Source organism: Microtus oregoni, unplaced genomic scaffold, assembly GCF_018167655.1.
Source record: "Microtus oregoni isolate MIOR12 unplaced genomic scaffold, Mior012 000045F_ref0000178, whole genome shotgun sequence".
Lineage (NCBI taxonomy): Eukaryota > Metazoa > Chordata > Mammalia > Rodentia > Cricetidae > Microtus > Microtus oregoni.
Window position 1 is genome coordinate 4,162,514 of NW_024543219.1, and position 15,270 is coordinate 4,177,783.

General features: G+C 35.7%; 1 protein-coding gene across 5 annotated transcripts in view; it reads right to left on the bottom strand.

The window, feature by feature from the left end:
* Zmym2 (zinc finger MYM-type containing 2) overlaps positions 1–15,270 on the bottom strand; it is a 72,077-nt gene that overhangs the window by 12,800 nt on the left and 44,007 nt on the right. For all 5 annotated transcript variants that reach the window (XM_041633931.1, XM_041633932.1, XM_041633930.1 and 2 more), the window contains 6 exons: positions 14,026–14,198; positions 7,365–7,530; positions 6,497–6,531; positions 4,750–4,879; positions 3,177–3,292; positions 1,952–2,123 (listed from right to left, as the gene is read on the bottom strand). In XM_041633931.1, the coding sequence (XP_041489865.1) occupies positions 1,952–2,123; positions 3,177–3,292; positions 4,750–4,879; positions 6,497–6,531; positions 7,365–7,530; positions 14,026–14,198 (792 nt within the window). The remainder of the gene's footprint in view (positions 1–1,951; positions 2,124–3,176; positions 3,293–4,749; positions 4,880–6,496; positions 6,532–7,364; positions 7,531–14,025; positions 14,199–15,270) is intronic.

Sequence of the window (15,270 nt, forward strand, 5' to 3'; positions counted from 1 at the left end):
CTTCTCAAAAAATAAATAAATGTTAGAACACTAAAACAATGCCCATCTTAAGAGTACCTTTCTGTGTGTGTTTGTGTGTAACAGACAGACATCGACACAGAGAGACAAGTATATACTTGCTGGCGTGGCATAGGTGCATCCACACAGATGGGCATGCATGTGGAAACCAGAGATTGATGTGTTTTTCTTTGTTTACTGGATCCACCTTTCCTCCTCGTTCTACCTTCTCCCTTCACTGGGGTGATTGCACGAGCCACTGAGTGTGACCCATTGAGTTCTGAGGGTCTAAATTCAGGCTCTCATACATGTGTCACAGACACTTTACCGAATGAGCCATTTCCACAAGTAAATATTCTTAAAAGCAATTCCTTGTCAGAAATAAATTTAAAAAAGTAAATAACTAAAATTTTCAAACAAACTTTTTGAATTTTGACCAAGCTTCCACATAACTCAGTATATACTTGTTTGTAATTAACATATTTGTTTGGATCAGCTGCTTAACTTTCTTGATGTTGTATAGTTACAAATGCACTCTATTCAATATGTACTGCAAAGTGATGGTTAGTCTCCAGACAGAGAAGTAAGACAAATGCATGCAAATAGAGAACAAAGGGTTCACAAAACAGCACGACATTCTTATAAAGGATTGATGATATGGTTCCTCATTCTTTTTCCACGGAATCTTGCTATGTCATGTACTGGGCACAACTAGAACTCACACTCCCGAGTACAGCGAGTAAGTGATTATGTTTTGTTTTAATTAAAAACAAAAACCATACCAGTAGTTATAGTCCACTAAAATTTTACGATCCCCTAACAACACTACAAAACTGCTACTACAATTGTCTTCTAGTGTAAAGGCAATCAGGTAATTCAGGACTAAAAAGGGATTCTGAATATTACCTAAAGGCTAGGAGTAAGAATAAATATTCCAAGGAACAGAACTAGCCACAAATTATCTATTAGGTAGCAAACAGTATCCAAACAGAAAGTGGAATAAATTCTGATTTAGATAAAGCAAATTATATTTAATTCATGTAAGAAATAGAATAACACTGGAAAGTATCCATCATAAAATAAAATCTTGGAAACCTACAAGTTACTAAGAAAAATAACTCCACTGAAGTTCAAATCAAATTCTATTACTATTAAAAAAAAAAACAGGGAGTGAGTGGCTCAGGAATCAGGAGCAAATGACTGCTCTTGCAGAGAACCGGGGTTCAGTTCCTACCCCACATAGTGACTCACAGTCACCTGTAACTCCGTTCCAGAGGACACCACACTATTTTCTGACTTCCCCAGGTACCAGGCACACAAGTGATGCAGCTCTCACACTCATAAATAAACCTTTTAAAAACGTTTGATATTTTTGAGAGCACAAGTAAGTGTGTGGTGGTAGGTAAAAATAATCTATCTACTTGGGAGGGTGAGGCTAGAAGCCCTGTTCAGTCCAAATGTTTCTGTCCAAAGCACATACCAAGACTCCATCTCGAGAGAGAGAAAAAATGGAACAATCATTTCATTGGAAATTAATCTTAGAATTAGAGCATACCTGGATCAAGGTGGAATGTGTATCTCTCTTTTCAAAAATATTTATTATTCTACAGGTGTTTTGTATGCATTACAGTATTTGGGCCCCACTTACATGTCTTACGCCTGTGAAGCCAGAAGAGGGCATGAGAACCTCTGGAACTAGAATTGTAGACAAATGTGGGCATGTGGGTGTTGGAAGTCAAACCCAGTCTTCTACAACAACAGCTCATGCTGTTAACTGCTAGGCTAAAGTGTGTATCTCTTAATATAAAATACACTTCTGCTATATATAATTCCTTCTCCTACTCCCATATTAAGTTTTGTTGCAAGATTCATCTGTACGTACTGTAACAATGACAATGCACAGAACCCATTCCCCAAACCACTTATTGACAAACTGTGATATAGTATGGCTCACTGTTGACATTGGATGCCTCTGTTTTCCCCTCATCTTCAGTCATCATATCTGGCATTGTAAGCAATTCTGTATCAAGAGGACCTGAAGAAACTTTGCTTTTTACATCTTCAACCGTGGCAGGAATCTTCTCACTGCTGTCCAATGGAGCAGGCAGAAACAGAGGAATGGGCACCTAATTAACCAAAGCATTTAATGTTAGGTATATTAAAGAATAAAAGAAATTTCCACAAATTAAATGCATAATATATTACTATATAAATACACTAAAGAAGAAAATCTTTGGGAAGAATACATATCAAAACTAAGATGTGTACTATGGCAAGGAAACCCCAAAATATATACTTTAAAAAATAAAAATTAAGAAAAAAAAAGCTAAGTTCAAATGCACTATTCTGCATATTACAGGTGATTTGTAATGAAGTGAACATTTTAAGAACCTCTAGTTGGGCTGGACAGATGGCTCAGATGTTGAGAGCACTGGCTACTCTTTCAAAGGTCCTGAGTTCAATTCCCAGCAACTACATGGTGGCTCACAACCATCTATAATGAGATCTGGTTCCCTCTTCTGGCCTATAGACATACATGCAAGCAGAACACTATACATAATAATAAATAAATCAAAAAAACAAAAAACTCTAATCTATGTTTCATTTTTAAATCTTATGGTTTCACAAAACATTTCTTTTGAAGATGAATTCAAATGTATAATCAACAATGTCACAGTACATACACTCATCTGCTCAACTTAACTCTTTGAGATGACCATATAAACAAATATCATCATGATAACAGGAAACTGACAAAAACCTAACTGTGGAAGAACAAAAAAGATGGCTTCTGCTGGGTGTAATGTCAACTGCTCTTCATATGCTCATGTGTTTGATCATTTGGTCTCCAGCTGCTGGTGCTGCTTTGAAAGGTTGAGGAATCATTAGAAAGAAGAAAATCTCTTTGGAGGAAATGACACTTGAGTCAGGCTTTAAGGTTTTATAACCTAGCCCTACTTCCTGTCTTCATCCTAACTGGAGATGCAGGAAGACCAGCAGCTCTCTCATGCTCTTGCCTCCATGCCCTCCCTCCTAAATCATGAACCAAAATGAAGATCCTTCTCACATTGTAAGTCCCTTTTGTCACAGTAACTGTAACAAGTACAGCAGTACCAGCAGCTAGGGACCATCCCAAACTGCCTGCAAAAAACAAGAATGAGAGGGTGAATCTCACGCACAGGAACAGGAACTGTGGTAGGGACAGGAACACTCTGGCTGTACATGTGCATAGGCACGGGCACATAGACAGGTACAGGAATAGGCACTGGGACATACTCTGTCTTCCAATTCTCATCTGCAAAACAAGATATAGGCAAAAAAGAACATGTGTTTTGCTTTGTTTGAGACATAATATCACACTGTTCTATGCACAAGATGACCTTGAACTCCTGGTGCTCCTCCTGCCTCAGCCTCCCACATCCTCAGAATACAGGTATGAGCCACAATAATGGCTCTTTGTTTTTATAAACTTGCTTGCAGACCAAGCTGGCCTTACACTCATAGGTATCCTCTTGTCTCTGTCTCCCCAAAGGGCAATTAAAAGCATAGAAACACTAAGCATGACTTTTCATTTTTGACAATCTCTTTTTGTTTCTTTGGTTATTTGGTTTCATAATGAACTTAACTGGACAACAAAGGAAAATAACTTTGTACTCATTTTAAAAGAAATTGCTACAGGGTGGTGATGGCACATCCTATAAATTCCAGCAGAAGCAGGCTGATTTCTGTTAGTTCAAGGTCAGCTTGGTCTACAGAGCAAGTTACAGGACAGCCAGGGATACAGAGAGAAACCTTGTCTCAAAAAATTTTGAGGGCTGGAGAGATGGCTCAGCGGTTAAGAGCATTGCCTGCTCTTCCAAAGGTCCTGAGTTCAATTCCCAGCAACCACATGGTGGCTCACAACCATCTGTAATGAGGTCTGGTGCCCTCTTCTGGCCTTCAGGCATACACACAGAAAGAATATTGTATACATAATAAATAAATAAATAAATAAATAAATAAATTTTGAAAAAGAAAATTTCTAATTTCTGTAAGATTTAATAAACTTTAAACAGTAAAACTTTCTGTTGTTTTCTGCAACAACTGTTCTAACTTAAAACAAACACAGCTTACATCTTTTTAAAAAATGAAAACACACACACACACACACACACACACCCTTAAAAAATATCCAGCAGACTGTTCTGGCAATTCCCCTCAGTTTATTTACTTCAACAATTAAAATGTAGCAAACACTGAGCTGCACAGTAGCCCACTCCTGTAATCCCAGCAATCAGGAAGACTGTATTTAAGGCAAACCTGTACATGGCAAGATAGAATCCTCCCCCAAAATCAAAAGAAAACTAAGAATTAATGCTACAGATGTGAAATCAGTACAAAATTATTTAATATCTTTCTAACCAGAAGGAAACAGAACTATCATTGTTATAGACCACAAAATCATTATCTCAACAGGAACTAAGCAATTGTAGGTCTCAATCCAAGAAAAGTTTTATTTATAAAAGTGTGATTTTTAACAAGTTATACTCTGGGTCTTTAATCAGCTACTAACAGATCACAAGTAATTTAAACAATATGCTTTATTCCCGAGGTGATATTAAAAACAGAAAAAATAAAAAAAAATCACAGAAGAAAATCAAAGGACACAATGTCTTAACAATCTATTTTGTAGTCTTCACCCTAGAAAATCACGCATTTTAGTTCAGTAAAGTCTAAGCAGATGGAGATATAAATCAAAAGTTCCTAAATTACCTGTCTGACAAGATTTGGTCTGCATGTGAGGCTTACAGTAAGTTGCTTTTGTCATTGTTAAAGGTTTGCAAAGAACTGCTTTGTTCTTCATCTCTTTGTTTGGTGTAGGAGAAGGGGGTGGTGCTGAGCCCTACAGAGAAACAAAGAGACACATTTTATTTCTTTAATTTTTATCCTGATACCAATAATCTGTTTTCTTTCCACTTTTCCTCTCTCTTTTCTTTCTTGAGAAGGGGTCTTACTATGTAGCTCTAGCTGTCCTGGAAACCAATATGCAGCTAAGCTGGCCTAAAACTACCTTTTTTTGCCCCCAGAGTGTTAGAATTAAAGGCATTATCTGTTTTTCAAGTCCTAAAGGGACTTACTTTCACAAAAAAGTGGAAAAGTATAACCAAAAGCTATTACTACTAGTTTATCAGTCTTAATCTCGAAAGGTCAATGTGAATTTACTCTAAACACTACCCAGCAGCAGAATTCATTCATTTCTATAAATAAGAATTTTTTTTTAATTTTTTTATTTTTATTTTTATTTTTTTTTTTGGTTTTTCGAATCAGGGTTTCTCTGTAGCTTTGGAGCCTGTCCTGGAACTTAGACCAGGCTGGCCTCAAACTCACAGAGATCCGATAAGCATGTTTTAAGGGAAAAAATATGAAAACAATTATCTCTTAATTATCAATTATTAAGCCAGTCAGATCCTGACTCCAAACAAAACAACAGCTCAGCTTGACTTTTGACTATGGATACAGAGCTAAAATATTACAATGCAAAGAAAATAGCTTTGTAAGACACAGGTCTTAACAGCCATAATGGCATCCTAGTCCAAGGACATGAAGAGTTATATCTCTTGGTTATTCTCTGCTTTTGTATTAAAACTACCCAGTAAACTTTCTAAATCACAATTTCTGAGTTGGAGTCTAGATATCACAGTTCTGAAAATCTGATACGTGATCTTTGCTGAAGCAAAAAATTAGTAACTACAAATCATCATCACCATCATCATCTTGACCACAATTAGGGCTAGTACAGGCTTTTTAGGATGAAAACAAATGACTCCTTCAAGCACAGAGCTTCATTTGAACAAGGATGCTATAAATTCCAGAAAAGTCAACATACTGAAGGCAATCAATTTCCCACTGTTCAAGGTATAGCAAAACACTACTTAAGCTCTTGAGTAATCATTACATGTAAATGGCCACTATCAACCTATAAAATTCTTAAAATGATAATTAAGGATTGCTGCATAGTACCAAAAGACAGAAAAAGACTAAACAAAAAAGGATTGGAGCATATTATGTACATATTTTTCAGGTTTAAAAGACTCTACTACGAGATCTTTAAATCACTGCTTTTAGCTTCACTTTCCTTATGCTCTCAGACATCCCTATCAGGATGGATCCTAATGTGCTGCTCTGTACTTCTCATGTACTTTTTCCTACTGATCCTCCTGACAATGTCCTACTGACTATTTACCACTGACCCATTCATACTTTCCAAGACGACAGGCAGAGGGAAAGAGAGAGCAAGAAATCATCTCAAAGCTATGGCTATGTCAACTCAAATCCCCATTTGGATAGAGGCCATCAACAATTCATTTTTATGTTCCTTTTATGTTTCTGATACTAGTAAGCTGAATGTTTCCACTATTTCAACAAAGTAAAAACCTTTCATGATGATATTAGTACAGCCTAACTATTTTTCACTCATACTGTAAACCACATCACAGCACTGAACTGAGAAAATACTCACTGTTATTTTGGTTCGGGACGTCTGACAGCCCTGATCTAAAAAACAAACATTTAAAATAAGACAAATAACACTTTCTTGACATTTTTTAAATCTCTATATATCATTAAATCTTACCAATTTCCAAATTTAAACAAAGAGTACAAAAAAATGGAGATGAGCATAGCTGATTTTCCTCTTTGCTCTCTCCGAATACAAAATATTCTAAGAAATACTGCTTAAGTAAAATAAAAGGCCACAATTTCGAAAAGTTGTTGCTCCTTCCAGGCCACAAATAGTACATAATCTGCTAAGAAAGCTTCTTATCTGGATAGATTATTTTTAAAATGTTTTTAATAGTTTAATTTCTCTAATTTAGTTCAATGATGTCCAATATTTTTCCGCATACAGGTTTTTAAAGGGGAATAAGATAAGCAATGGACCTAAAGAAAGTATGGGGTTCATTTCAATTGTTATTTTCCATCCATATATAAACTACGAGAGACCTGACCTTTTCCAATGGGAGACTTACTAGAATTATATAAAACCTATGGTCTTTCTCTACCATTGATCCATGCCCCAGTCTTAATAACTATCTTCAAATCAACTGCTTATTTATCAATGCTTGGAATTCAAAATTAGAAAAATAAAGAATATAAAGTCTTTAAGTGGGGGGCTGGAGAGATGGCTCAGCGGTTAAGAGCACTGTCTGCTCTTCCAAAGGTCCTGAGTTCAATTCCCAGCAACCACATGGTGGCTCACAACCATCTGTAATGAGGTCTGGTGCCCTCTTCTGGCCTACAGGCATACATGCAGACAGAATATTGTATACATAATAAATAAATAAATATTTATTTTAAAAAAAAAGTCTTTAAGTGGCCACAATACATACCATAATGTAGGTTTTCGGGTCCTTTTTGGGTAGTCATATTGGGCTCATTTTGCTGACAGTAGAAACGTAGTAAGCAGTGTTGATCACAGAAATGTTTCATCTCCCCACGCCACTGCACTCGCTCTTTAAGGGTGCCTTGGGATTTACAGCAGTCACATCTCGCAGCCTTAATAAGAAGGGAAAGTGCTCAGACATTGTAAATGTTAATATACACATTAGCTGACAAAAGTGATGAGAAAGTACTGAAATGGTATCAAAGCAAAAATTAAAATTGTAGGTCACATACGAAGACTAAATCCAATCCTATATTACCAAAATCAAAACAAAAAACAAACAAACAAAAAAAGCCAATAATGGCTAGAGAGATGGCTCAGCAGTTCCTGTATTTGCTGTGCAATCATTAGGACTGGAGTTCTGATTCTAGCATCCGTAAAACTGAGGATCCTATTAATACCCATAAATGTACTTCTAAGGGATCTCACGCCCTCTTATGGTATCCATGTGCAGGCATGTGCACCTATACACACACACACATGAATCATTTTTTAAAAATTAAATGAGCATGATTAGACAAAAACTGATAGAATTTACTTGAAAATAATTTTGAAACTGAGCATGGTGGTAGGCACAAAAATTATCCTAACAGTCAGCAGGCTAAGCCAAGAAGTTGGCAAGTTTGAGGCCACCATGGGCTATACAACAAGTCTAGGTTGCATAGCAAGATCTTGACTCAAATAAAAATAAACAAAACAAAAACTTAAGCCAAACAATAGTGGCATAAGCCATTTTTTGAGAATCATAATCATAACAAGTAGAAGTCTCTAGAAATTATATTATCTTGGTTGGACAGTTCCTACAATAAGCAGATTTCCATGCTTAAATATAGAAGACCAGACTATTTTCTTTTAATTCAAAGAAAAGAAAATTAGTTAATTGAATGCACTGCAAGGTAACACTGGGCAATAAACAGGAACAACACCTGTAGGAAGACCAGAATAATTCTGAAGCAAGCTCTTATAGTATGGAAAACTCAATTATTTGTTTTCTGTGAATTTACTATAAAACTTAAAAAAAAAGTTTAATTTTCTGAGAAGAACTTTGAAAATGTGTTTTAAAAGAGCCAATATTTACTTGAAAAAAATTAAATAATTAATCAAGATATCCAATTAGAAGCCAGGTGGTGGTGACACATGCCTTTAATAACAGCACTCTGGAGACATATGTCCAGCCTAGTCTACAAAATAATGGAAACAGTTCCTATGTACAACTCTTATCAACAAAAGACTACTTGAGCCGGGCGGTGGTGGCGCACGCCTTTAATCCCAGCACTCGGGAGGCAGAGGCAGGCGGATCTCTGTGAGTTCGAGACAAGCCTGGTCTACAAGAGCTAGTTCCAGGACAGGCTCCAAAACCACAGAGAAACCCTGTCTCGAAAAACAAAACAAAACAAAAAAAAAAAAAAAAAAACTACTTGAAATCAAAGAAATGTTTCAGATTCTTTGTCCTTTTTTATAATCAAATCATAAGAAAGGAAATAAGTTTACAACCACTTACAATGAGTCAGAGCACTAATGAAAACCAATTGAAACTGCAGCCTGACTACCCCCCTCACTGAGAACCTGAGATTAAAAGCCGAACACTGACCTACTATCTACAGTTCTTACAACAGCCCTGCAAAATGGACAGGGGAAAAGATCTGACTAACATCAAATATTAAAAAGAAAGTTACAGAATTCCAGCAGAAAGCCAAGTCAAAATCTGTATTTTATCATGACCTCAGGATAGACTGGCAAACAGAAAATAAATAAGTAGAAAATAAAAGCCCTAATAAAAGTAAAACACACAAAATGGTTGTCAATTTAATATCTAAGTCAAAACTCAGTTTGTGTAAAATTTAACTAATTTCCATAGCATATGTACTATACTGGCTTTCTGAAAAGGCGGTATCAGGATGTTCAATCTTGCCTCAAACCCCATCAGTTATCTTACTTCCACATCCCAACTGCTAGTTTTTATCACATCTAACTAAAAATATCTTATCCCAAAATCTGAATAAGTCCTTCATTCTAAAAAATCTTATATACTTTGTTTTCCTACATCTAGCTCCTTTCTTTAAAAATATTAAAAACACTCTGTCCAAAAAAAAAAAAAACCAGGGCAGGATTAATATCAATTATACATAAAAAACAAATTTTCTACTTTTTTTCAAACTAGAAGGGTGGGAACTCAAAACTAGCAATTCTAAGCTTAATGCCATAAACAGAACTGTGAAGGCTGTAAACTTCTATTTATTTGATTTTATGTATCTAAGTATTTTAGTGGCAAGTAAGTCTGTGAACTATGTGTATGCCTAGTGCCCATGGAAGTCAGAAGAGTCAAAGCCCTAGAACTGGAGTTACTGGTGGTTATGAGCCTCAACATGAGTGCTAGGAAAGGAACCTGGATCCTCTGCAACAAAAGTAATGCTCTTAACCACTGAGCCATCTTCCTAACAGGGTCTTCTTATATAAGCTCAGGCTGGCATCCAACTGGCCATCCAGATGGTCAAGTTAAATTACAGGTGTGTAACACTTACATTCAGATAAACCAATTTTACTAATTTTTTTGGTTATCTATCAACACATTTTTTAATATTAACTTAAGAGACAGTTATAGTAAGTCTCTAAATACAGAAGCAACCTACTGCAAAGATCAGAAAATGTAGAATTTTTGAAATGTCCTAAGTAAAAAGCATATGGAACAGTTGAATGAGAATGCCAACACGTTTCCACATCTGAAGACTTGATCCCCAGTTGGTAGCAGAGACTTAGGTAGCCTTGCTTTAAAGAAGTCAGTCAGTGTGCAGACTTTGAAGAGGTAAAATCCACCTGCCACTTCTAGTTTGCTCTCTGCTTTGTGCTTACAACCCACACTGAGTTCTCAGCACTCTCTCTCCAGCCACCATAACAACCTGAACTCTGACATTATGGACTCTAACCCTCTGGAACCACGAGCCAAAATAAACTTTTGTATAGGTCACCTTGGCCATGATGTTTTATCACAATAAGAGAAATGTAATTAATACAGCATACCAGCAGAAAATTTGAAAGCATAATGTTAAATGCTTCAATGAAATTTATTTTGTGGTACTTGGCATCAAACTCCCACCTACTAAGTAATACAGCTAATCTCATTATTAAATTTAAATACTAAAAATATTTTATAAAATTATTTCAATTCTAGGTAGTCTCTCAATGTTATTGTGAATATTACAGAAAGGTTTGTGCGTTTTACATAAGAATTACTGTACTGGTGCAAAAGACACAGCAATTTGGAACTGTGAATTTAAACACTACTGTGTGTGTGTGTGTGTGTGTGTGTGTGTGTGTGTGTGTAACTAGGAACAAACACATCTTTATCCATAAAAACAGGAACCATTACAATTATCATCAGAGGGGAGAGTGAGAAATGAGAAACGTTTGTTAATTCCAGAAGTCTATGCTTTCGGATTTGGTAAACTCTTAGAAAACATTCTCTGTATTCTGCAGGTTACAGAAGCACTTTCCCTTCAAAAAGTTGTCAAAGTGCTTGAAAAAGTAGTACCTCATTGGCAAGAGATAGGGACAGTAATCTACCTCATCTTTGGGAGCATTAGTTGTGCAACATGTAGCGGGTGCTGTTGAAGAAAAGAATTGGTCTTTCTGGTGGCCAATGTCAGATACAGATGTTGGCAGTTTCCAGTGCATCTCATGGGTTTTCTGAGCAATTTCTCTATGGTTCAGAACACTGCAATGTATCAGGCAAGGCAGCAGACATCCCAACAGTGACTATTTTTAGGTGAATGTTTGGTCTTGAAGTGCTTTAGAACTGATTCTCAGTACAGGACTGAGCAGCCAACTGCCAGTCATATACAATTCAACTTTTTTCTTAAAGATTTTAACTTATATATTTGTGTATGTATGTCTCTGTGTATATATGTCACACGTATGTAGCTACCCAGAGGCTTGAAGAGGGTGTCAGATTTCCTACAGACATTTATGAGCCACCTTATTTGGGTCCTAGGAAATGAACTCAGGTCCTCTAGAAGAGCAGCAAGTGCTATTAACTATGAAGCCATCTCTCCAGCCATTATTTGTGTCAAATGTCACAATCTGACGAAGAAATTGTTGCTGAGCAGTGGTGGCACTCAAGAGGCACAGGCAGGGAAATTTCCATGAGTGAAGCCAGGACAGCCAGAGCTACATAGAGATATCCAGTCTCAATAAAATACAAGATAATTTCAGCCTATGAGACAGATACCTTTCCCACTACGACCTTTCCAGCTTGCCTCAAATACCTAGTGATCCTTTACTACTCACTCCTAATAAAGCTGTAAGAAGTTCAGCTTCACTGACTGCTTTCCAACAGTCACTGTTAACTTCTCATGGCTGATTACTACCCTCCGTATCTTCAACGCTCAGGTCTGCTTTGCAAAATCCCTTCAACCAACACAATGTACTCTACAATTTGCTAGCAGCACTTGGGCCAAATACACTGCTGATGTAACTTGAAAAAAAAGTTACTTCTGTGCTTTATGACTCACTCTGAACTCAAATCTGCTTTTTGTCTAACATACTTTCCATAGTATAAAATAAGTAAGAAAGAGGTCACTAGCAAAACAAAAAGTGAGAAATGAGCACTAAAATGAGATATAGAACCACATTTATTATATAAGAATATATTTCACTATAAAATGACAAACTTCAACAGCGCAAAACCTGACATTACTTTTACACCAACATAACATTACACAGAGATCTTATACATTTTGAAATGTACTGCTTCACTGAATTGTCCTAACTGAGCACTATGTAAATGAGCACTATCAGCATGTACAATTAACTAGTATGTATGAGGTCCTAGATTCAATCCCCAGCACTAACAAAATTAAAGTAATAAAATGGAACATAAGACAACAATGTGGTCTTTTACTAAACAGCACATTTTTACTTGTCATCAAAGAAAAAGAAACTCTAAGATTTCTCTATTTTCATTATAGGTAATAGAAAGAGAATATTCAAAAAAGAGGTAGGAAAGGGCATAAAAGAGGAATAAAAATAATAAACAGAACAGCTAACTCAAAAATGCATTTAGTTTATTCTATAAGCAAAAACCAAAATCTCCAAAGTTAAAAAATATTTTAGGTTCACAATTAGGTAGAAACTTTAACAGTAAAATAATTACAAAGAAATTATTATCACATCATAATAACTACTTTCTCAAGAAGTGAATGATAAAAAGGAATAAATGGCACTTTTAAATATGTAGTCACCAAACACCTTTACTGTTTTTGTGATTATTAAAAACAAAATTTCAAAACTAAAACTTCTTATCCCTAGCACCATCCAAAAAAAAATAAAAATAAAAATAAAAATAAAAATCTGAGGATGAAATACATTGTTGGAGCACTGATTTAAAAGGCTATGAGTTTGATCTCTAGAAGGGAAAACAAACAACTTAATAAAACCTAACCTGAAGGTAACAGAGTATTTGTGTGTGTTTACAAAAATTAAGCATTAATAATATCAAAGTAGTAAGTGAGGGAAGTTTTCTTAAATACACTACACAATAGAATGAAACACTATTTTAAACTATGAAAGTATGAGCAGAGTGTTAAAATGTGTGTTTATAACTTTGGACTTTGAAATTTAAATCACCCAAAAGCAATTCATTCATAATCAAGTTTCTGAAAAACACCAAAACCATTTTATGAAGCTACACCACTGAAAATACATGAAATCTCAATTATTTTACCTCTGGCCAGGAAAGTATTCTTTAGCTAGTATGATGATTTTCAGATATATCATTAATACTAATCATCTTCATAAAGTGAATGAACTACATCAGGTTCATCAAACTTCATCTGTCTCACAATTCAGGAGTCATGTTATCTATCTTCACATGCTTTAAAACTGTATCCATAATGAAGCTTTTACCACTGAGGTACTTTTCCATGTTATCAACATAGAAATTAATACTTTTTTTGTATAATATCTAACTTTCTCTTGGGTAACATCTGATGATACAAATTCCAAATAATCTTTAATTTCTTATCTAAAAAAGAAGTAGCCAGGAAAGGTGGTACACACCTTTAATCCCAGCAGTTAGAAAACAAAGAACTGTGATATCAAGGTCAGCCACTGCTACACAGTGAAACCCTGTCTCAAAAAAAGTAGTTAATGCAATGGGCCAAAGGTCATTACTAACTTTTAAAGTCTTTTATAAGACACACACCAGGAGTTGTTCCACAAAGAAGCATTTACATGTGAACCTACATACACGTAAAAGCAAAGACTTACAAAACACTAGCCAAATATTTAAAGCCACTACCGCTTTGCTAAATATTGACAACAGACTCATTAAATAAAAATTGGAGAAATATCTATTTTATGAAGCTATAACACTGAAAATACACGAATAGCCTAATGGTTGGTAGCACCTAAATTCTTAAGAAAAATAATATTAACTCTATTTCACTTTATAAAAAACAAGTAGAAAAGACAAAAACCATCTTAATGAACATCAGAAACAGGGCTAGGCATAAAGTATGCAAATTTAAGTAACAAAGAGTTAAATAATAGCTACCAAGAATTTTAAAAGACTACCCAAAGTAGTCATTGTAATCAGAATAGTTGTTACTTGCCTTGTAGTACCACTCCTGAAACTTTTTACAGCAGTCATCACTGCAGAAGTCTCTGAGAACCCCATCAAGCTCTTTAGTGGCTCCCTTCTTACACAGCTGAGAACAATAGTTGCACGTAACACATCTTAATCCTAATCGTCTTGCAAAATCTTGTTTGTATAATAGCTTGCAGCCTGAAAAATGTTACATTTTTTTTTAAGAACACATAAAACAACAAATTTTATACTGAGACAGATCTTTTAAGGCTAGTTACTTATTAGTTTCAGGAAATGCCCAATATACTCACATATAAAGTCCTCTTTCCCTCCTGGTTAAAAACCTTCATGTTATATGTGTATGTTCAGGTGCATATGGAGGCCAGAGCTTGATGCCTGATGTCTTCCTCAATTGCTCACCATCTTTTTCCCCCCAGATAGAGTCTCACTGACCCCAAAGCTAGATTGGCTAGCCAGCAAGTCCCCAAAGGGATGCTCCTGTCTCTGCTCCCCGCGGTGCTGGCAGTACAGACGACAAAGTCTGACTTTCACAAGGATAATAGGGATCAGACTCAGCTTCATGCTGGGACAGCAAGCACTTTACTAACAGGAGCTTGTCCCCAGGCCCTATGAAATGCTAACACCAACCTCTAAAAATGTGAATAGAACACGGATTATTATATTAGAAAACATACCTATAACATGGGTTCAAACAATACTTTAAGACATTAAAATCTGTTAACACTGCAGAACTATTCTCTTTGTTCTATATAAATAAAATCACAAGGATACAGCAAGTATGTTAGAAAAATGAACACAGAATGCTGAGAGTTCCAACTACATTTATAGGCATTCTCTTTTTTTTTTTCCAAGACAGGGTTTCACTATGTAGCCTTAGCTGTCCTGGAATACACTCTGTAGACGAGGCTGGCCTCAAACTCAGAGATTCACCTGCCTCTGTCTCCCAAGTGCTGGGAGTAAAGGTGTGCACCACCACCGCACGGTTTATAGACATTCCTTAGAAAGCATTATACTGAAGTTTTCTAGATTCTTCCTATCAGCCTATTTTCAAAGAAGAATTTTTCAAGGAGACGTAACTGATTTACTGACTTGTCTAGAGAAAATACTATCTACTTCTTTAATGAATACTTCTCTGTATCTACAGCATAGTTGTGCAAAGTATTTTCACATATCTAATTTACTATCTATAATACCACCGAAGTTGAATAGGCCTCTATATTATTACTCATGCTATTTCATGAAAGAAGAA